At 43.5% G+C, this 23,199-nt stretch overlaps 1 protein-coding gene across 6 annotated transcripts; it reads right to left on the bottom strand.

Annotated features, from left to right (window-relative positions):
• Positions 1-3,361: 3,361 nt before the first annotated feature.
• Positions 3,362-22,761, bottom strand: CEP20 (centrosomal protein 20). Of its 6 annotated transcripts, none has more exons than XR_005785608.1 (6): positions 22,675-22,761; positions 19,023-19,220; positions 16,792-16,876; positions 10,122-10,258; positions 4,850-5,157; positions 3,362-4,131 (listed from the first exon to the last, which is right to left on the bottom strand). XR_005785608.1 is itself a non-coding variant. In XM_040458960.1 (6 exons), exons 1-5 carry the CDS (start codon positions 22,700-22,702, stop codon positions 5,144-5,146), a joined length of 462 nt encoding a protein of 153 aa, XP_040314894.1. In that variant the 5' UTR covers positions 22,703-22,761; the 3' UTR covers positions 3,362-4,131; positions 5,133-5,143. The 6 variants fall into 6 exon arrangements, 4 of the variants coding, with proteins under 4 accessions (XP_040314894.1, XP_040314893.1, XP_040314892.1 ...); XR_005785609.1 differs by having other exon boundaries at positions 5,045-5,157; XM_040458960.1 differs by having other exon boundaries at positions 5,133-5,157.
• Between the last annotated feature and the right edge of the window lie 438 nt (positions 22,762-23,199).

Genomic DNA, 23,199 nt, shown 5'->3' with positions numbered 1-23,199 from the left:
CCCGGGGCTGCCCGCTCCCCCTGACTAAATATGGTGCGGAGCGGCCTCCCGGCGCGGCGGGCGCGGGGGAGGGCGCGCTGCCTCCGGCCGCTGCGACTGCGCCGCGCGGGCCCACGTGGGCCCCAGCTACTCCCAGCCACAGGGCTTGGGGAGGGGGTCGGAGGAGCTGGGAAGACCCCCGCCCGGCTCCCGGCTTCGCACGCACCCCACCTAGGTCCACAACCCCTCCCTGGGTAACCGGGTCGGATGGGGGAGGGGGCTTGCCCGATCACCCCCATTTTGCAGGTGAGAAAACTGAGGTCCCAGAGCAGCGAAGAGATTTGCCCAGGCTCCCGATGGGACTGGAGCCCACCGTTGCCATGATTCGCTTCCACAAGGACTTTAAAGGGAAAGGGAGATGCCCAGGTGAATTGGCCTGCAGGCTAAAGACAGGTCTCCGAGGTTAGTGGCCGGTGCCCCCTTTGTAGCCGTTCCGCCAGGAGCCATTCCTTTAACTGCTCCGTGCCTCAGCGTCCCTATCTGTGAGATGGGAAGAGCAGCAGTTAAGCCCTGGCTGTTGGTAAACAGTCGTTGAGATGATCCATGTGAAACGGACATATTGTGCAGCTTTCCTGTTAGCTATTATTCCCAGCCAACTTGAAACCACAGGCCTTGGGTGCCTGATGGCGAGGGCCGGCCTGTCCCCCCTCCAGCCACCCGGCTCCCCAGAGTATCTCAGACCCTCTTGATCACTTCCTCAGGCCCTCCTGCTTTCTGAAGCCTGCTCTCTCTCTGTTCTGAAGCCACAGGATAGTCCGTGAACTGAGCCTGTGTTTTCTCAAGGAGGAGCACAGAGCGACAGAATCTTTGCCTCAACTACCTTACTGGGTTGTTAAACAGGACAACATATGTGAAGGCCTTATATAAAGCATTCCATACCTTTCTGGTACGTTCTACCAGTGCTCAGGGACAGTCATTCATTAAATATGTGTCCAGTGCCAAAGCTCAGATGTTTGAATCTTCAAAAGTGCATTGTTACAGTAATTAAAGCAAATGCCTGTTTTATTTCTCATGGCTCAAAAAGCCAGTTATTTTAAGATCAAGGGGGAAAAATACTTTTAAAAAAAGTGTTACTCTGAGAGCTGTCCAGTAAGTTTCCTTGGCTTGTCTTTTCTTTGAGGTGCTGTGTAATGGGAGTTTCCATAAACTCATGAAACAAGATGGCAGAGGGGAAATTTCTCTCTCGGAGTCTTCCTTTTAGGAAAAAAGCTCAAAAATGTGATTGTCCCCCAGTTTTTAATGATATCAAAGATCGGGGTCAAGCATGGTTCACTCCTGCATGTGCCTCGTGACCTAATTATGTAGAAGGTATCAGCGCTCAAGGCCTCCAGCCCAAGATTTGCACAGGACCGTGTCTTCTTGTGAATGAAGGGATGTCATTCCTGGCCACAAGCCTGGCTCGATCGCTCTTGCAAGAAGGCACTTCTGTTTCAGTCATGACGGCTCCACACTTCTCCAAGACAAGACCCCATGGCAGAGTGACTTGCGACGCTCTTTCCTTCATCCATTTCCACCCATGGTACCTTTGTACCTCCAGATTCTCTATCAGGAAGGCCCCTAAAATTCTCAAGAGGAGTTTTACAGTGCCTGCCCAAACGAGACACGCTCTTGACATACGATGCGGCAAATCATACTCCTTAGGACTTACCCAAACGAGTTGAAAGCTTACGTCCATACTGCAGCCCGCACTTGCTTTATAGCAACTTTGTTCGGAACTGCCAAAACTTGGAAGCGACCAAGATGCTCTTCAGCAGGTGAGTGGACAAACCGTGGGACACTGAGGTGATGCACTATTATTTGGTGCTAAAAAACAAACCAACTCTCAAGCCACGAAAACATGGAGGAATCTTAGGTGCATATTCCTACGTGAAAGGAGCTGGTCTGTAAAGACCAAACACTGCAGGATGCCAGATCTGACATTCTGAGAAAGGCAACACTATGAAGACGGTAAAAGACCTGGGGCTGCCAGGGCCTGGGGGGAGGGAGGAAGAATGGGCAGAACACAGGACGTTTAGGGCAGTGAAAATACTGTGCACGATACTATAATGGTGGATACAGGTCATGATATATTTGTTCAGACCCATAGAATGAACAGCACCTTAAATGAATCCTAATGTGAACTATGGACTTTGAGTGAGAATGTGGTCAGTGCAGGTCCATCGATTGGAACAAACGTGCCACCCTGATTGGGGGGGGGGGTGCTGCTAAAAATGGGGGAGGCTGCGAGTGTGGGGATAGGTGGTGTATGGAAACTCTGTGCACGTTATATTCAAGAAATAAGGTCTATTTTTTTTTAGAGTAGTTTTACCTTTTATTAAAAAAAAAAAATTAAGACCACACAATCCTTGCAGAACGGTTGTTACAAAAATCAAATACCCAAGTGGCTGGGGAGGATTGTCCTAAATGCCTTTAAAGGCATATTCTCACAAATGTTAATCCTTTGTGTACACTTGGCTTTAGGTTAAAGGAACACATCAAATTTTATATAATCATACAGGCATGCGAGTCATATACAAATGCATTCTTGCACATAATTATAAAGCTATTAGTTTACTCTATGCAAACATATATGCTAAGCTAAATTTATCATCTTCAAACGCCACCTCTGTTCCTGCTGTTTTTTAACTGCCCAAGTTTCAGATTTCCACTTTTCCTAAATCCCTCTTCAGTCCCAATTCCCATCCTATTTTTGTGTAAATCCAAGTCTTCCCCTAAAACTTCTCTGTATTTCTGGAAGAGAACTTCTCCTAACAACCCATGAAAACCACCAGCAGTGATGCAGATTTAGTTTTTTGAGTTAGAGGACAAGAGCTTGATGGGTCCTCTGTATTCAGATTTTTTTTTTTTTTTTTGCTATCTCAGCCCATGCACCTTCTTCAACTACTGGCTTATAAATTAATTGACACAGTTCAAATATCCTGAGTATAAACATTTCTGGAGTACATTTTTCTCAACCTAAGGTCCTCTGTGGAAATCATAAAAATCTTAGTTTTTTGAAAATAGGTGGTTTTCCCTTTTTCCAAATATAAAAAAAGAGTGCTGCATGTGCTCTTCTGAAGCCCTAAATGGCCACGTCCCCGGTTACAACACCGTCCCCACCAGCCCCCGGGGTGAAGAGTAAGTGTGGCAGGTGAGGTGGCTGATGGCAAGGGCACACGCGGGGCACAGCTCCCTCCCTTCACCCTCCACCCTCCACCCAGGCTGCCGGGGAGCCTGCAGGGGGAAGGGGGGGCCTGGGGAGCCGCCTCCAACCATTCTTCCCGTCCTGGCGTCCACCTCTTGATGACCGAACAGGCACAGGAACAGCCTCTGCACAAAGACGAGTTGCTCCAGTGTTTTTTATTAAATGATACATCGAAAGTATAAAAGTGGCCTGGGTACAAACAAATGACAGGACAATGCATACAAAAGCACTATCGACTACACGCGACAATTCTGTTCAGCTTCTATTGTGATGACTTTATATCAGTATCCAAAATGATAAAGTCCAGAATTTTTTCTTAATCTAGTCCTGCATGATTGTAATTCCTGAGGTAAACTTAGCGTCCATTGCCAACATCCTTGCATGTAAACCAAGTCTTCTGAGAAGAATTCAGATGTTCACATCCCCACACCCAATACAACGGAATTCGTGACTGTTACCATAGATTACAGATTTAATTTTAAAAATGGAAATGAGCCCTGATGGCACTTCTCTATGTAAGTAATTCTAGCTCGTCAATAGGGCCTCGCAAAATCCTCTCACTTGTCAAGTATGTCTTGAGGGGACTTCTTTAAACTTTTGGCACTCAGATAAAAATTCTTGGTTAAGGTGTAAGGACTGAACGCTGACCACCGCACAGAAAGTCAATAATAAGTGTCAGTAATTTCCACAGGCAGCACCGAGTCTGCACCCTGAAGAGGACGCCAATTTTTCCAGCTCCAGCCGTGATCACTTTCCCTGTGGAAAATGTTCAAGCTAAACGCGGTCAGTAAACGGGAGCCCGCGCAGTTCACGCCCAGAACACGCTTTGCGACTTCCGGCCAACCGGGCGCTATTGTAACAGGTGTTGTCAGGGATATCGGTCTGGAGACTCCACGTTATAAAAATGTCTGAATAAATATCAAAATAGCATTTTAGAGATCGCACACTAAGAGCTCTTACCGTTTTTTGTTTTTTTTTATCCCAAGAACGAAAAACTGGCATTTAATGAGATTTCCGAAGCCCGAGTAGGTGGTGGCGGCCCCTGGCGTAGCTCGCCTTGTAAGTGCACAGCTGAAGGCGACACGGAGGTTACACAATGCCATCTTTTAAAAAGTGCCTTCTGGTATTTCTCCTAAAGCCTGTCTCTTCATGCTTACTCCACATTCTTTATATAATGAAATAAACTCTTTGTTTTACTTACAGCAAAATTAAAAGAATTATTTCCCCCTCTTCCTTTTAATTAAATCTTCCAATAGAAGCCAAAATGGTCCAAGGAAAGAAAAAGTACATTGTTACCTAGTTTAAAAGTTCAAATTTAGATAGTAATTCAGATATCTAAACCTAATTATAAATGGTTATCTGAAAAACCACTAATCATAAGGAAAAAAACAAAGTTTACAGAAAATAGTTTTTTCTGGCTCTAGTGTTCTTTTAAATGTTTTCTCAGAACATGAATGGATTTTTCTACAAATCCACCTAATTCCAGCCCGAAGGAAATTTAATTAATGTAACCTTGTTAAAGAGCAGAGCATATGGCTATAAAGGCCTGAACTTTTTTTTTTTAAGAACATAGAGGTACTAATAAAATCCCTTTAGCTCTTACAAATTTAAAAAACTTTATCATACCTTCTGAAAACAGTATTTTTTTTCTCTTTCAAGTCAAATCCAAGAAGCTGGAAGCTACAAGTTAGTTTTTATTCACAAATGTAGTAAAACAGGAGGGGCTAAATGTTTTGCAGAAACTCGAATTTCTACAAAGTACAAACATTAGTGATGTATTTTGGTAATGTTGGCAGAATAAATATGGTACTGAATACACACAATTTTAAGACAAAAGACGCCCCAGATGGAAATGTCATCTCTTTACTGCTTGAGAAACAAGAGGATCCTCAATATCATTAATACTCCCCTTCTCCTTTCTTAGGTGGTCACATCTGAAATTGACAGAAACACATGTCAGTACTCATCCCAAGTCAAAATAAGCAGTGTGCAGACATATCTACGTGTATTTTTGAATGCTGTATCTTGAATACTGTAGGAGTTCTTTTTTTGAAAGAGATTTCAAATGTTTATTTTTGAGATACAAAGACAGAAAGAAGGAGGCGGGGGGGGGGGGGAGAGAGAGAAAGAGAGGGAGAGAGAGAAAGAGAGAGAGAGAGATACAGAATCCGAAAGAGGCTCCAGGCTCCGAGCCGTCAGCATGGAGCCCGACAGTGGGCTTGAACTCGTGAACCACGAGATCATGACCTGACCTTAAGTCGGACGCTTAACTGACTGAGCCACCCAGGCGCCCCTGATACTGTAGGAGTTCTTCAGGTGACTTGGGACAAAGAAAGGAACTCACCATTTTTAAACCATTATTGAGGAAATCAGAAATGTTTAGTACTAAAGACTCACTCTCAAGGGTGGAACAGAGAGCATCCTGGAGTAAACCCATGGGTAAGTAGTAGTTATAAACTTCTCTTACACGATACGTAAGGAATGGAATTTGCAAGGACAGTGTTCAATGAGCATTTTGAAGGATGACTAAGTTCTTCAACTAAGAAGAACTCTGAAACTAAGTTCTACCTTTGAAACTAAGAACTAAGAAACTTTTCTTCAAACAGAAATGCCTCTCGGCAGCACCCTCTTGTGGCCAGAAAAAAAAACTAGCAGTTTACATCTTCTACCCAAATCAGAAAAGTATCGCAGAAATTGTAGAAAATCTTCAGTCAAAAACAGAACAATAAAGCTCCAGGAAGAGTTCAGAAACGCCCAAGGCCCCAGTGACCACCCCCTGTGCTCTGGCAATAGAAGGGGCCCTAGTCACTTCTGCTGAATTTCTTTTGTCATGGAGGCAAAGGGGTAGAGGGCAGAAGTGTTCTAGATTAAAAGAATCAAATGCAACAAAAATGCAATGCAAAGACTAAATTCTGAGAATTGTGAAGAACTGAAAATATTCCCCAGACACTTTTTACAATGGAAAAACCCATTTTTATGACAACTAGATGACAAGAGAAAAAGAATACAAATCTAGGCAGTTGTTAGAAATATGCAATTTTAGCACCGCAAGCACATACTGGATTTTCTTTTCTTGATGCTTCATTTTAATTTTTTTTTTAGTGTTTATTTATTTTTGTGTGAGAGAGCGAGACAGAGACAGAGCACGAGCAGGGAAGGGGCAGAGAGAGGGGGAGACAAAGAATCTGGAGCAGGCTCTGAAACAGGCTCCAGGCTCCGAGCTGTCAGCACAGAGCCCAATGTGGGGCTCGAACCCACAAACCAGGAGATCATGCCCTGAGCCGAAATCAAGAGTCTGACACTTAACCGACTGAGCCACCCAGGTGCTCCTGGATTTTCTAATTCTAAAGACAATTTGCTTCTACACCCATTCCCACTAGTCCACCACAGCTGATCACCCTCATAAAAAATGGGAGACTACTGGTCTGGATCACAGACGACTACCTCCCTCATTTTTAGGCAGCTTTGCTGGACAGAACAAAATTGAGGCCACAACCATTTCAGGTTTTCTAGAAAAGCACTGTAAAGAAATGAAGTTGTTATGCATGTACCTTACAGATGGGCTATCAAGCTCCATTAATGATTTTCTCTGCTATGAGATATCTGGTTTTTTATTTATACCCAAAACTACTTTGCCTCCATATTTCAAGAACTAATACCAGCACCACTAATGAACTGGTTACCATTCCAAAGGTGAGAGTGTCTACATAAACCCTCTTTTTTTCAGCACTCTGAAAGCTCTGATAAAGGAAGTGCTTTCATGCTGGAATGCTTTAGGCTTGTGTTCAAATAAAAGAGAATTTCATTTTAAGTGTTTTATGTTTCAGTCGGATGAGCTTCTGTAGAGATCAGGTATTGTAATCTGAAGAATAATTATTTTCATGTCTCCATAACCTTGTCAATGTTGTCAAATCAAACACATTTCCATCAAACAGTAAGCTAGAATCCAGAAAGTAAACAGAATACTCGAGTGTGCGACTGGGACACAATGCAATTTTGGGCTGATAATTCCTCACAAATCATTGCACAGGGGCGCCTGGTGGCTCAGTCGGTTAAGCGTCCGACTTTGGCTCAGGTCATGATCTCGCAGTCCGTGAGTTCGAGCCCCGCGTAGGGTTCTGTGCTGACGGCTCAGAGCCTGGAGCCTGCTTCCGTTTCTGTGTCTCCCTCTCTCTCTGCCCCTCCCCCACTCACGCTCTGCCTCTCTCTCTCTCTCTCTCTCAAAAATAAACATTAAAAACAATTTGTTTTTAATCACTGCACAAAGAGTTCATTGTTATCGAGAAAATTTTTGACGGTCAAGAAAAATAACTTGCAAAATCACGTTCTTCTTTAGTTCAGCTGCCATCCTCATTTCTGAGCTTTCCACAGAGTAAACGCCCAAAGGTTTACTCTAAGCGGAGTCTCTGAAGGCCCCAGAGTAACTAATGCACTCTCCTCCCTCTCCCTCTTTGGCTCGCCCGCGCTCGCTCGCTCGCTCTCTCCCTCCCTCTCTCTTCCACTCCCCAGCCCTCCCACCTCCCAGGTGTGAAGCCACAACTTGCTACTCTGTGACCCACATCTCAAAACAACAGAACTCAGTTAAGAAATACTCTGTTCCTTGTAACTTTGTTGCTGGCCATTAGCCATGAATGAGATCGATTAGAAAAAGCTTACAAGCGGGGCCACCACATGGATGGAGCCAGAAAGGATTGTGCTAAGCAAAGTCAGTCAGAAGAGTAAACACTCTATGATTTCACTCCTATGTGGAATTTAAGAAACAAAACACACGAGCAGAGGGGGAAGAAAAGAGAGGCACCCCGAGAAAGAGACTCTTAACTAGAGAGAGCACACCGACGGAGGCGGCTGGGGGTGGGGGAAAGAGGTGATGGGGATGAAGGAGGGCACCTGCGATGAGCACCAGGTGTCGTAGGCAAGTGCTGAATTACTACGTCGTACAACGGAAGAAAATAAAACTGAAAAGCTTGCAAGCCAGAAACGTGCTTTCTCCAGAGATTATTTTCCCTCATGGGAATGAAAATACCCGTGTCGCGGGTCTGCCGCGTGAGCGAGTGTTCATGTGTATAACATCCCCTGGTGGCAATCACGCGGGGAAAGTGCGATTATCGTACGCTCTCGGTAGGCACGTCACCTGGTAAAGCCGCTCTGGAGGGGAATCGGACAGGATCTACTACATTTTTTAGTACGTACATGCTCTGAACCAGCAACTGGACTTCTGGGCATCCGCACAAGACAAACACTTGTGTGGGCAGGAAGTAATTCTATACCGCTACATGGTAGAAGCCAAAAATTAAAAACATAACAGCACATCGGCAAAGCCACGCGATACTACACGAAGTTAAGAACGAGGTAGAAGGGGATGTCCACGTGCTGACAGGACAAGTGAAGAAAAGCCAACTGCAGGAGGACACGCACAGGAGCAGAATACATAAATACACAGGACACGGATCCCGAGGGAGACCTGCCGACCTGCTAACGGGGGGGCCTTCCCTCCGTGGAAGGGAGGGAAAGTGGGGAGTGGGGCCGAGACAAGACGGAAGAGGTGAAAGGGAAGTTTACACTGTATTATCTGAACGTTTCCACATTTACTCACGTAATTGTTTTAAGTACTTGCCGGCCAGTAGGCACTCATGACAGTTCCTCACAAACCCCGAAAAGTGTACAAGAAGGGCACGGAGGGATGCCGACTCGGCTAAACGTGACCAGCTGCAGGCTTCAGAGGAGTCACCTAACTTCTCAGGGTCGGTTTGCTCAAGTGTAAAGTAAGGAAGGAGGTGGGATGATTTCTTTTTCAACGGTCTATCAGCTCGGCATTCTAAGATAATGGATAACTCGTAGTGAAATCAGAAATCACCTCCTCAAGAGGTTGCCTTGCCTCACAAATACTTCACTTTCAGATCCGAGGAGACACAGCAAGCATTTGGCATGATCAATACCGCTCACAGCAGTTTATGAAAACTACCAAGGCCGATCTGTATTTCAGAGGTTTCTACAAGTTTCTTTCCACATTCCAGGGCTATAGCTGTTCTGTTAATCTGCTGCCTGAGCCCCACCTATGACCGGCCTTAGAAAGAGGTCAACTCGACCGAAGCTGGAAAGGAGGAGCTAATAAACCACTGAGTTCAGATTAGCAAAATGACAGCCTATTGCTGATGTGAACAAAACAACAGAAAGCTCATTTGAAAAGGGAACATTCTGAAAGAAACCGAGGCTGTCCTCCTAAGAATTCGTTATTTATAGGTAGCTGCCAGTCTTCCACAAACAGTATTCTAAAAATGCAAACTGGGGGAGGGGGCGCCTGGGTGGTTCAGTCAGTCTGACTTGGCTCAGGTCATGACCTCACAGCTTGTAGGTTCGGGTCCCAAGTCGGGCTGTGTGCTGACAGCTCGGAGCCCGGAGCCTGTTTCGGATTCTGTGTCTCCCTCTCTCTCCGCCCCTCCCCCACTCAGGCTGTCTGTGTCTCTCTCAAAAATAAATAAACATTAAAAAAATTTTTTTAAATAAAAATGCAAAGGGTACAGAAACATGTGGCTTCTCTATCTGTAAGCAGAGATCTTTCCTCACTTTTCGGGGGGGGGGGGGGGGCAAGTGATGATTTGATAAAATGCTACCAATAATCTAACCTGCTCCAAAGAGTACAAATCTATGTGAAAATCAGGTTTTTCCAAACTTCTGTATAGAAATAATATCTGAGAATTTTGTCCAGTCATTCCCCTCCAGATTCTCCTTCCAAAAAGCATTTTGTTTTTAGGATGATAAGTAACACAGACCAAAACTGTATTAAGTGTAAGTAGAATTAAACTACGACTCAAAAGCTCAAGAAAAACTATTCCAGAGAGAAATATTTAAGAAAATATACGTGGTGACAGCAAAATGATGAAGTTCAGGAAATTCATACCCCTTTGCCTTGTTCCGCTAGGTTGTCTGCCAAGATCTGGGTTTGGAGGCTGAAGTGAAGACCCTCTCGAAAATGGATTTTGGAGGTCCTCCTTAGTTCCGTGCAAGAAATGAGCTAAAATTCCATATAAAAGAGGTCTATAGCAGGAAGAAAACCACAATCAGTTAAAATTATAGATACAGGAAAAGCTTAAAACAAACCTCTCTTTTATGTTTATGTTTATTTTGAGAGAAAGCGAGCATGCATGCACAGAGGAGAGGGACAGAGGGAAAGAGAGAATCCCAAGCAGGCTCCACGCTCAGCACAGACCCCGACTCGGGGCTCATCTCATAACCATGAGATCACAACCTGAGCTGAACTCAAGGTTGGGCGCTCAACCGAGCCATCCAGGCGCCCCCAAAACTCTACTCTAAGGCAGCCTCTGCCACCTGAATGGCCACGTAATTCTCTATACGTAAAGAAGATGCAGGGTTACTATCCAAATCACAAACTATTCATGCTTTTTTAAATTTAAGAGTACCATTTGAGGTACCTGGGCGGCTCAGTCAGTTACGTGTCTGACTTCGGCTCAGGTCATGATCTCACGGTTTGTGAGTTCGAGCCCCACATCGGGCTCTGTGCTGACAGCTCAGAGCCTGGAGCCTGCTTCAGATTCTGTGTCCCCCCCCCCCCCCCCCCCCATGCTCATACTCTGTCTCTCTCTGTGTCTTAATAATAAACATTTAAAAAAATATTTAAATTTAAGAGTACCATTTAACTCGAAAGACAATTTAAAAATCCAGAGAACCCGTTACCAACTTAAACATCAACTAAACTGAAATACAAAGTCAAACAATACACAGGAATTCAGCTTTTCAACTTTAAAGTCCAGTGTAAGACTTCCCAGTACCTAGCACTGTCTGAATACAACAGGTATTCAGGAAACGCTGGATGAATAAATCCTTGTCAAATTAGGTCATATGTCTCAAGAGCCAGGCTGTCTGGGTTCAAATCCTGGATTTACCACTTGACCTCAACAAGATTCTTAATGTCCCCAGCCTCTTAAATGTTTTTTCCTCTATAAATGAGGATAAGTATAGTCCTTACCTCCTAGGGTTATTGTGGACTAAATGAGTTCATAAATGTCAAGGGTTTAAAACCATACCTGGCACATATTAAATGGCATCTAAATGTTAGCTGTTCAGGAGTCAGGTAAGAACTAATATTTAATAAGCTATTTTTAGGGCAGGCAGTTTAAAGAAAAAGTGATTTTTACAGTTTCCAAATCTCTCTCCATTCTATCTTCGCCCTGTAGATGTCATAATCATCATCCCCAATTTATACGTGAGAAAACCATGGCTCAGGGAAGATATGCTGGAGATTTCTTAAATTTTTTGTAATGTTTTTATTTATTTTTGAGACAGAGAGAGACAGAGCATGAGCAGGGGATGGGCAGAGAGAGAGGGAGACACAGAATCCGATGCAGGCTCCAGGCTCTGAGCTGTCAGCACAGAGCCTGACACAGGGCTCGAACCCACAGACTGTGAGATCATGACCTGAGCCACAATCGGACGCTTAATGGACTGAGCCACCCAGGCGCCCCTGGAGATTCCTTAGATAGTAAGTAAACAAACTTTCCAGTTGAATCCCAAGTCCCATACTCTTTGCATTACAATATACTGCTCAGAGATGCACATGAGCATCCCTGCACAAACGGAAGCTATGCGGCTGACGATGGGAGAGACAGAAGCACACCAGAAATGTTTCCAATCTCATCACTGAAAATACAACTTAACTGAGTTTTTGGGGACAACTATTTATTAGCTGGTGTGATACCTTAAAGTATGACATTCCTTTCCCTCCAAAAGGTGGGGCCTAACTGCCTTCTCCTGGAGTGTGGGCTCAAGTCACTTCTTTGAACCAAAAAACATTAAATGAGAGTGCTGTGCAACTTCCAAGACTGGGTCACAAACCACCGTGCCCCTCGGCTTCCTCCTTGCCTTCTCTGCTGGGTCACCACGTCATAAGGACATTCAAGCTGTCCTAGGGAATGGTACACATGGAAGGAATGGAGTCTCGTGCAAGCAGCCATGTGAGTGAGCCACACAGAAGGGGATACTCCAGCCCCAGCCACGTCTTCAGATGACGACGTCCCTGGCTACCCTTTAAGCGGATCTCCTGAGAAATGCCCCACTAGCCCCACCCAGAGATTTCTGACCACAGATAAATAAATGTTTGTTGTTACAAGCCACCAAATCCTGAGGCAGTGTGTTACGCAGCAATAAGTAACTCCTTGCATGCCAACTGTTTCATAACACAAGGAAAGGAGGAAAGTAAGTTTCTCTATTTAAGATGCCTCAACTCTTTTATTTTTTATTTTTTTTTTTTTCAACATTTATTTATTTTTGGGACAGAGAGAGACAGAGCATGAACAGGGGAGGGGCAGAGAGAGAGGGAGACACAGAATCGGAAACAGGCTCCAGGCTCTGAGCCATCAGCCCAGAGCCCGACGCGGGGCTCGAACTCACGGACCACGAGATCGTGACCTGGCTGAAGTTGGACGCTTAACCGACTGCGCCACCCAGGAGCCCCTAAGATGCCTCAACTCTTATGAAAGGAATATATCTCACAATCCAGGAACATAAAATAGGTCTTTTCGTTTATCTTAAACCAATGTGTCCCAAAGAGCTAATTGGTTCAAGAAGATTTTTAAATTTAAACAATCTTGTTCTTAACATCAATAAAATTTTTAAGATTTAAAATTCTAAGATTCAGGTATTTTTAAATGTTATTAGAAAACAAAAAACTAGTATATTTCATCCACAAATTCATGGATACTAAGATTTTTTAAAAAACAAAAGTTAAGGGGCACCTGGTGGCTCAGTCAGTTGAGCGACCGACTTCGGCTCAGGTCATGATCTCACGGCTCGTGAGTTAGAGCCCTGCTCTGTGCTGACAGCTCGGAGCCTGGAGCCTGCTTCGGATTCTGCACCTCCCTCTCTCTGCCCCAACCCACTCACGTTTTGTCTCTGTCTCTCTCAAAAATAAATAAACATTAAAAAAAAATTTATAAAAAAAATACAAGTTAAAAAAGGAGAATATTTTTTCAGGTTCGGCCTTACAATACTTTATTTGCGATGTTAAAACACAGAAACTCTGAAAACTAGTCTTCTTCGTAAATTTGGCAAACTCATTCAGTGGCATGGCTTGACCTAACACAAGGCTATTTTAGACTTTATCCTACTTTGTGTGCAAATTCTTAAGTTTCTCTGAAAAATATGAATGTGTTTGTGGAAAACCACTTTACACTCACACTGGCACATGTATCTAGTATGTGGTATACTTACCATTTTACCCTTTTCCCCCAGCTCTACTGACGTATAACTGAGAAATAAAATTGTAAGGTATTTAAACTATATAAGGTGATAACTTGATATTTATGTGTATATATATATATATATACACACACACACACGGCAAAGGAATTCTCAGCGAATTAAGTAACACATCCATCATCTCACACATTTACTTTTGTCAATGTGTGTGTTACTTTTGTGGGTGAGAAAATTTCTATCTTACAATCCATATTACTTTTTAAAATCTGAAAACTTCACAACAGAAGTGTTTTTAAACGAAGCAGTAACTGTCTTTCAGAAAGCAAACTGCTGGCAGTTTGAAGTGTAAGTTGGCAAAGAAAGTGACTAGAGACAGAGAAAGCAGACGGCTTCTCAACAACACAGCGTGGGGCAGCGGGAGTGGATGGGAGATACCGCAGAGGTAGAAGGGATGCGATGTGCAAAGTGACTGGTGGAGAAAGGAGCTGGAGCCACAAACATAAATGGACTCTGAGTTTAAGACCCAAATGGCTACATGGGGAACCTACGAGGGGGGTTTAAGGAGATGAAAACAGCAGATTTACTTTTTGGACACGGTGAGTTTAAGATGCCAGCAGAAACGTGGGCCCACAACTTAGGGCATGTGTTTGATTTAAAGTGGAGTCACAGCTCAGAGGCACCATTAAAGACTCAGGCGTACTCAGAAAAGTGGGCGAGGGGACAAGATGAAAAGTTTTGTTAAGGACAAAACTTGAGTGGTCACAATTTAAAGGAAGCCTAAAAGAGCCAATGAAGAAATTGAGAACACTGTTAGGGAAAGAAAAACTTAGACAGTAAAGGTCATAAAAGACAAATGACAATAGGTGTTTTAAGGGAGAAGAGTCAGTATTACAAAATGCCACAGAAACTCCAGTGAAACTGAGCTTCTCAAATTGGAAATACACAATATACAGCCACTCTTGGGGCCGGGGCCTTGGGACAAAGTACAGGGTAAAGGTGGAGTATGATCCTAGAACATTCATTGTGCAAAGACTTGTGGGAAAGTTCAATTTAATTGGTATGTCCTTTATAACATTTTTATGGTAGAACAATTATATCATGAAGTAGAAAGAGAAAAATTCAATAAAGTTTTCGAAAGAGAAAACATAAGATTTCAAAGAAATTTCTTGCTAATGGAAAGGCTGCTTTGAGCCATGTCCCCTGGCCTCCTATGTACATTCTATTTTTATTTTATTTTATATTTTATTTTATTTTATTTTATTTTAATTTTATTTTAATTTTATTTTATTTTATTTTTGCCATTCAGGGATTCTCTGGGAAAAGTTTAAGCAACTCTGAAGTAAGAAAAGAACCAAGAAACTACTCAAAAGTGGTCACCCTTCCTTTCAAGGGCAGAGTTTCAGTATAAATGGATAGGAGAATTTAACATGCAGAGAGGGCAAAAGAGGGGACAGTAACAAAATGAAAACAGAGGGTTGGTTTTCACTAAGTTCAATGGTCAAAACAAGTTGATTGGGTTTTGGGGGGATCCTAAGTTGAAGTGAAGGAAATAATTGGGAGGAAGAGTTCAGCGTGAGTAAGGAAACAAGTGATAAAAGATAGTCTCAGATGGGAAATAAAAGTGGGGGGTGGGGTATGGACCAAGAAACCAAGAAACGTGACCCTTAGCAGGACTGTTGCTCAGTCCTCTGAAACCACGGGAGTTTTAGCTCCAGGGAGCAGACGCCTTATCTTGTTTATTGCTACACACCTTGGATTTGGTGCAGTGTTAGACACACACTCGAACCAAATAAATACCTGCTGAGTTAAAACGAAATAAAACCACCACTATGTGATTATGACTCCAATACAACACTATCTAAAAATTTATTTTTAAGTTTTTATTTTAAAAAAAGTTATTAAAAAAAGTTCTTGGCACAAAAATAGACACTCAGATCAACGGAACAGAATAGAGAACCCAGAAACGGACCCACAAATGTATGGGCAACTAATCTTTGACAAAGCAGGAAAGAATATCCAGTGAAATAAAGACAGTGTCTTCAGCAAGTGGTGCTGGGAAAACTGGACAGCGACACGTAGAAGAATGAACCTGGACAACTTTCTTACACCAGACACAAAAATAAACTCAAAATGGATGAAAGACCTCAATGTAAGACAGGAAGCCATCAAAATCCTCGAGGAGAAAGCAGGCAAAAACTTCTCTGACCCTGGCCACAGCAACTTCTTACTCAACACGTCTCTGGGAGCAGGGAAACCAAAGCAAAATGAACTATTGAGACCTCATCAAAATAAAAAGCTTCTGTACAGCGAAGGAAACAATCAGCAAAACTAAAAGGCAACTGATGGAATGGGAGAAGATATTTGCAAACGACATTTCAGATAAAGGGTTAGTATCCAAAATCCATACAGAACTTATCAAACTCAATACCCAAAAAACAAATAATCCACTGAAGAAATTGGCACAATGAATAGACACTTCTCCAAAGACACCCAGATGTCCAACCAACACAGGAAAAAATGCTCCACATCACTCATCATCAGGGAAATATAAATCAACACCACACTGAGATACCACCTTACACCTGTCAGAAAGGCTGACATCAACAACTCAGGCAACAACAGATGTTGATAAGGATGCAAAGAAAAGAGGATCTCTTTTGTACTGCTGGTGGGAATGCAAACTGGTACAGCCACCCTGGAAAGCAGTGTGGAGGTTCTTTGAAAAATTAAAAAGAGAACTACCCTACGACCCAGCAATGGCACTACTAGGTATTTATCCAAGGGACACAGGTGTACTGTTTCAAAGGGACACATGCACCCCCAGGTTTATAGCAGCACTATCAACAATAGCCAAAGTACGGAAAGAGCCCAAATGTCCACTGATGGATGAATGGATAAAGAAGATGTGGTGTGTATATATATACATACATACACACACACACACACACACACACACACACACACTGGAGTATTACTCGGCGATCAAAAAGATGAAATCTTGCCATCTGCAACTACATGGAAGGAACTGGAGGGTATTATGCTAAGCGAAATTAGTCACAGAAAGACAAATATCATATGACTTCACTCATATGAGGACTTTCAGATACAAAACAGATGAACATAAGGGAAGGGAAGCAAAAATAATATAAAAACAGGGAGGGGGACAAAACAGAAGAGACTCTTAAATATAGAGAACAAACTGAGAGTTGCTGGAGGGGCTGTGGGAGGGGGGATGGGCTCAGTGGGTAAGGGGCTTAAGGAATCTACTCCTGAAATCACTGTTGCTTCATGTGTTAACTAAGTTGAATGCAAATTATAAAAAAATAAATAAATTATAGAAAAAAAAAGGTTCTTACATTGTGTTATCCTTTGATTCTTCAAATGCATTTAGTTCCCGAATGAGAAACTGTCTGTCCAATGGTACTACCGGCTGACCAGATTCTGGAGGAAAAATCAGGTGTCTTTATTCATCTAAAAAGCACATATGATTTTGATAAGAACCACTCACCAGGTATACAGACTTTTCAGATTTTCAGTAGGCGAGGCAAAATGGCACAGCCACTTTGGAAACGGGTTGAGCCATTCCTTACAAAGGTGAGCATGTACTTACCACACACAACCTTGCAATCCCACTCTTAGCTCTTTACTCAAGAGAAACGAAAGCTTACTTTCACACAGAAACTTGTGTGTGAATGTTTATGGCAGCTTGATAATTGCCAAAAACTACAAACCACTGGCGATAATGGATAAAATCGGCACAGCCATACAAATGAGTGCTATTCAGGGGGAAAAAAACCCAACACAGCTGAATCTCAAATGCATTATGCTAAGTGAAAGGAAGCGGACTCAAAAGGCTACTTCCTGAATGGGTTCATTTCTATAACATTCTGGAAAAGGCAAATGACAGGTACAGAAAACAACAGATCAGTGGTTGCTAGGAGTGGGGGTAGACAAAGAAGTTGACCACAACAGGGCAGAGAATTTTTTGAGGTGATAAAAATACTCTACATTGAGACTGTAACTGAGGTGGTAGTTACAAAACTATGCATTTGGTAAAATTCATCGAAGTGTATACTAAAAAAGGTATATTGTACTGTTAACTATACCTCAGTTTTTGAACAAAGCCGAGACACTTAATATGAAACTTCAAATGATGGTTACCATATTTCATTTTAGGGAAGCCCAAGTCCAAGACCGCATTCATTCTATTTTCACAGTTTTCTTCTTTTCTGAGTACTAATAGTATTATGTAGCCATCTGTAACAAACTGAGGAAAGTGGATACTGATACTGAAGACCCTTAGACCACTAAAAATCCTGGTCTTTATTCAGTTAAGGTATACGCTTAACATTAAGTAAGACATCTAGGGGCACCTGGGTGGCGCAGTCGGTTAAGCGTCTGACTTCAGCCAGGTCACGATCTCGCGGTCCGTGAGTTCGAGCCCCGCGTCAGGCTCTGGGCTGATAGCTCGGAGCCTGGAGCCCGTTTCCGATTCTGTGTCTGCCCCTCCCCTGTTCATGCTCTGTCTCTCTCTGTCCCAAAAATAAATAAAAAATGTTGAAAAAAAAAATTAAAAAAAAAAAAAAAGACCTCTAGAATATCAATAAAAGGGCTGTTAAATCAAAGTTCCAGCATCTCAAAGAACTCATTCTCCTTCCAAAATCTACTTCATGGTTTCTTTTCTTTAATGAGAGGTGAAACGATGTTAAAGCACAGAGCAAACCTTAAACAAGGCCATCAAATGATACAGGTGCAATCCTTCCAATCCCATTTCTCCCTCAGCCCAGAGGAAAGTCTTGACTACCGTGCATTCCTTTCAGTTCTTTACTTTCTTCACAAATAAAATTTAACAGACAAATGTCTCTTCAACTGTCCATCTCCTCCCCCCAATACCAAGGTTAACCCCCAATAGGAAAGTAAACTCCTTCCTAATCCATTTTTTTTTTTTCAACGTTTATTTATTTTTGGGACAGAGAGAGACAGAGCATGAACGGGCAAGGGGCAGAGAGAGAGGGAGACACAGAATCGGAAACAGGCTCCAGGCTCTGAGCCATCAGCCCAGAGCCTGACGCGGGGCTCGAACTCCCGGACCGCGAGATCGTGACCTGGCTGAAGTCGGACGCTTAACCGACTGCGCCACCCAGGCGCCCCCCTAATCCATTTTAAATATCACGCTTTTACACACATTTGCATATATCCCTCACCTATAATAGTAGCAGTATTTTAAAGTTTTATCTCTAGTGCTTCATATTTTTTAACAAAAACTATATACATCAAAACTGTATTTTTAAAGTAGATCTATAGAAAAAAGCTAGCAGCAAACAAAATGTCAACAACTGCTTATTCTCAGTATCAGGCGATTTTTCAAAGGGTGCACCTAGTGTTTGTTTATTTTCCCCTACAATACAGTAAGCCCCATGAGAACTTGTTCAAGCTATGGAAAGAACCCATGAGATGTTTATGTCCCTGTCACTCAGATGACACTGTGGTAATGGAATCGGATTTCCAGCGTAAACATTTTCTGAGAATTGAGGGCAGGCAGGGAAAAAGCAGATGTTGTTTCAGGTAAGTAACAATAACCTCTTACCTGATATGAGGACAGATGCTGTATACTTATATTTGTTGAATTCCAAATACTCCCGAATTAATTCATTAATTAGAAGGTTTTCATGAGACAACGGCGGTCGGGGTTCACTTTCATCATTCAGGGCATTGAAAACTTCAGCTCGGATCCTTGCTTTTAAATGCCCTAATACTCCTCTTTTCTCCAAGGTGTCCTTTAAAACTGTTAAATATAAAATATTATGTTTCAATTATAGAACAAATTTGGTCATTCTTTTTTTTTTTTTTTTTTTTTTTTTCAGTAATCTCTACATCAACATGGAGCTTGAACTCATTCAAACTCTTGAGATCAAGAGTCGCACACTCCACCAACTGAGCCAGCCAGGTACCCCTCAATTCTTAGGCATACTTGGAAGAAAAATGTCTAACTAGTAAAGTGGCCTAATACCCACTGTTTCGATCTAAACAATGCGCTAAATGGAAGTTATCCAATGAGCTACCACAATTCATGTTTGTAATAAAAATATAAAGTTCTCAAGTTGCCATGATTTGCTATTTTAATATATTTAAGCAAACTCAAGTTTATCTTTCTAACATCATCACTGTCAGTAGCTATAGTCTGGTATGCATCTTTAGTGAGGGAGGAAAAGGGAGCACAGAATTAGCTCACCGGAGCCTGAAATTAACCCTTACTGTCTCGTATGTGTTCAAGAGTGTTTAGCACTGCAGATAGGGTCTACATGTCACGAACATCTCTGGTGTAGAAAGATGATTAAAGACAATGAATGCATTCCATAAAAGGAAGGAATATGTTGTCTTTTGATAAAAACCTATGCTATCCAGAACCCTTGGGGAATGGCCCATTCAGAGCAAAAAGGTATTCTGGGTTTGTTTTTTTTTAAGACACAAGTTAATTTCCTAAAAAACAACAGGATTCTGAAATTATAAGCCTAGTTAGAAATCTAACACGTAGATTAGCCTAGTTAGAAATCTATCACTGCCACCTTGAGACATCGGGGATATATATGTTGAGTGTAATCTAACTTCTTGAGGAGCAAGGGTCGGATTGCTGTATCAGTTATGATAATGAGATTTACCTATAAATGTTAGTATAGATACTGATGGGCACAGGGCTGAATTGGCATCATTCCTTGCAGTGATCTGGAACCTTCTCCGTTCACATTGTCCCTCAAGGCTAAGTAACAAACCCAGACAATCAACACCTCTCACCCACAGTGCCTAGAACACAGTAAGAGCTCAAAAACTCTACCTGGGAGCATTATAATACAGGGTGTAATAAACATAGTTTAATACATACTGTGCCCTACCCAAGGCACCAAATAAGTACATCAACATAAAGAAAAACTCATAAACAGAGCCCAAAGAACTTATCCATTTGTCATAAAATTCCTTTAAAGCTTTATTATACAACAACAAAAACCTGGGTCTTAGGATTCCATTACAGAGATACAATCTAGACTGAATTTTAACCTTTCTTGCTCCTTGTTTTTAAATCATCCCTTCAACCTATTTGGCAGGTATGCAAGTACAGTTATCACCCAATCATACTTTGTAACAGGCCCATAAAAGGAAGGTCCAGCCTTATCACAGTCTTGGGATCATAACCGAACCCGTTCTTTAACTCCATCTTTGGAAGTAGATGGGAGAGTTTTCGCTGGCCAGGATCCTGTCCCAAAGGCTGTATGTGCACACAGCACAGCCTCAAACTCAGCACAGAAATGCGAATTAATGAAGCCGCAGTTAGGAAATCTAGGCTGTCCGTCTCGTCGCCAGCTCACGCCTCAGTTGCCCTCTCCAACATGATGAGCTCCACCTCTCGGAAGCAGAACCAAGGGAGATGCAAAGATGTGCAAGCTTCAAAAAGGCACAAGTCCATACAATGTACGATAACTGACTGGGAAACACATTGTCACTGAGATTCTCTTCAACACAGGGCATATTCAGAACCGGGCAACGCAGAAAAAACATAAAGGGCTCCCTAGATCTGTGAAGGACACTCACTCCTAAACCCCAAAGTTACATCTTCTTTTGGGGTTCTGTATTATTTTGCCCTTCCTGCTATTTATTATGTTTAAAACACGGTGCTATAACAACTTCAGAAAGAGGTTCTTAACTTGCCTTAATATCCCAAAATACCTTTATTTTTTTTAAGTTTATTTATTTGGGGGGGGGGGGAGAGAGCGCATGAGCAGGAAGAGGGGCAGGGAGAGAGGATCCCAAGCAGGCTCCCCACGGTCAGCGCAGAGCCCCCACGTGGGGCTCCAACTCGCAACCGCAGGATCGTGACCTGAGCCTAAATCAAGAGCGGGTGGCTTAACCCACTGAGCCACCCAGGTGCCCCCCTTCCCAAAGTATCTTTAAATCCTCTGAAGAGGGGCGCCTGGGTGGCTCAGTAGGTTAAGCCTCTGACTCTTGATTTAGGCTCAGGTCACGATCTCGTGTGAGTTCGAGACCTGGCATCGGGCTCCGTGGTGGCAGTGCAAAGCCTGCTTGGGATTCTGTCCCTCTCCCTCTCAAAATAAATAAATAAACTGAAAAAATTCTTAAAAAAAAAAAAAAGATAAATCCTCTGGAGCTGATGCAATATCACATGTGTTACGTATTCCCTGCGGGGAGTGAGATCGGATTCCCGTGAACTCTGTTCTTGTAGATAAAGGCATGCCTTTTCCAGGACTGTTCACCAGCCCGGCGCCCAAACACACATTTACATCAATGCTTCCAGCATCCTCTTCTCAAAGGGATTCAACCCCTCCCTGCCAAATCTTTAAGAATTACTGATTTGGATCCCAAGTTCCCTGAAAACTCAACTGGTTTTATTAACTGGGTAGCAGTATCACCCAGGGATTAAGACCTGGACTTCAGGTGCGGCTGATCTAGGCTCTCGCACTGGGCCTCCTAGGGAAGGAGCTTTGCGCGAGCTATTTCACCTCTCGGCACCTCTATTTCCCAGTCTATAAAATGGGCACGAGATTGTGACACAGGATCTATTAGGCAATACTGGGATTGGGTAGTGCTTGACATTTAAGGCTCTGTCGCTTATAACTATAACTACTATTATTTGTCTGGACATCCGATCACACAAAATCAACGGTGAACAAACGTTTCCAGCTTAATCGACTCGCACCTTTGTGGAACTCTGTTGAAAACTCCAGGAGAATGGCCAAGCAGCTACCCACCGCCAGTTTTTCCCCATGGAGAGCGGGACGAACCTGACAGGTTGTTGCAAAGATTCAGTGACAACTAAGCTAACGGTTTGGGATTGTACCTAACCCCAATAATGGCTGTGGGTACTGTCATCACCCAGTCCCACATGAAGGAAGCGGCCCAAAGCTTCGGCCCGAGAGCGGTCTCACAAATGCGCCCAGAGGCCCAACGTGCAGGACTGCACGCCCCTCGGGCACATGAGGGTCCCGCAGCTCCTGCTCCAGCTCAAAGCCGATTTCAAAACTGCCCCAGTGCGACCGCTTCCCTCACGCAGGGCCCGGGCGCAGCGGCCGCCACACCAGCCGGACGCCCTGCCGACCCTAACGCCGCAGAACGAGCCCCGCGCCCCCGGAAAGGCTGACTCTGTTTCGCGCGCGCTCCTTTCCCTCCATCCTTTTCACAAGAGGAAGGCCAGACGTCTTTCACCCGGCAAACGGCCCACGCGCACTCACCAGCCTTGAGCTCGGCGACAGTCGCCATCTTTCAACCGCCGTCAGGGGCGCGCCTCGGCTGTGCGCACGCGCAGCTCCGCCCCTCTCTGCGGCATGGTCTACAGCCAATAGGTGCGCCGCTCTAGCTACACTCGGTCCCACCCCTTTCAGTTTTCTCTCTCCGGGGTTGGTTAGGTGGTGACTCTCCGGAGGGATTTCACCAATCAGCGAGCTCTCTAGGTGCTGCGGGAGGAGGGAGGAGGAGTCAGGACTAAGATCCTTTACCTTTGCGTGCCACTGGCACTTAAGTTGACTAATATTTCCGACGTGTCCCCACTGCTCGTCTCTGCAGCCTCAGGGACTAATTGTCAATGGTTACCATGTGTTGAGCCTGTGGTTCTCAAACTTGAGAGTGTCTTGAAGACTTGTTAAAGGGCCCCACTCCTGAGGTTGCTGATTTAGTCAATCTAGGATGAGATCCGAGAACTGCTTTTCTAACGAGTTCTCAGGTGACGGGGATGCTGCTGGCCTGGAGATCACACCTTG

This window comes from Herpailurus yagouaroundi, unplaced genomic scaffold (genome assembly GCF_014898765.1).
Source record: "Herpailurus yagouaroundi ecotype Mexico unplaced genomic scaffold, PumYag 222, whole genome shotgun sequence".
Lineage (NCBI taxonomy): Eukaryota > Metazoa > Chordata > Mammalia > Carnivora > Felidae > Herpailurus > Herpailurus yagouaroundi.
Note: the sequence above shows the minus strand (reverse complement) of the source record. Positions and strands in the feature narration are given on the sequence as shown.

What these genes read in the sequence shown, in the direction of transcription:
- CEP20 (XM_040458958.1), bottom strand. Translation starts at nt 22,702, where the DNA reads ATGGCGACTGTCGCCGAGCTCAAGGCTG. An exon ending in TGTCGCCGAGCTCAAGGCTG is followed by an intron (nt 19,221 to 22,674) that starts GTGAGTGCGCGT and finishes TATATTTAACAG; the next exon opens with TTTTAAAGGACACCTTGGAG. An exon ending in GAATCAAAGGATAACACAAT is followed by an intron (nt 10,259 to 16,791) that starts GTAAGAACCTTT and finishes TTCCTGCTATAG; the next exon opens with ACCTCTTTTATATGGAATTT.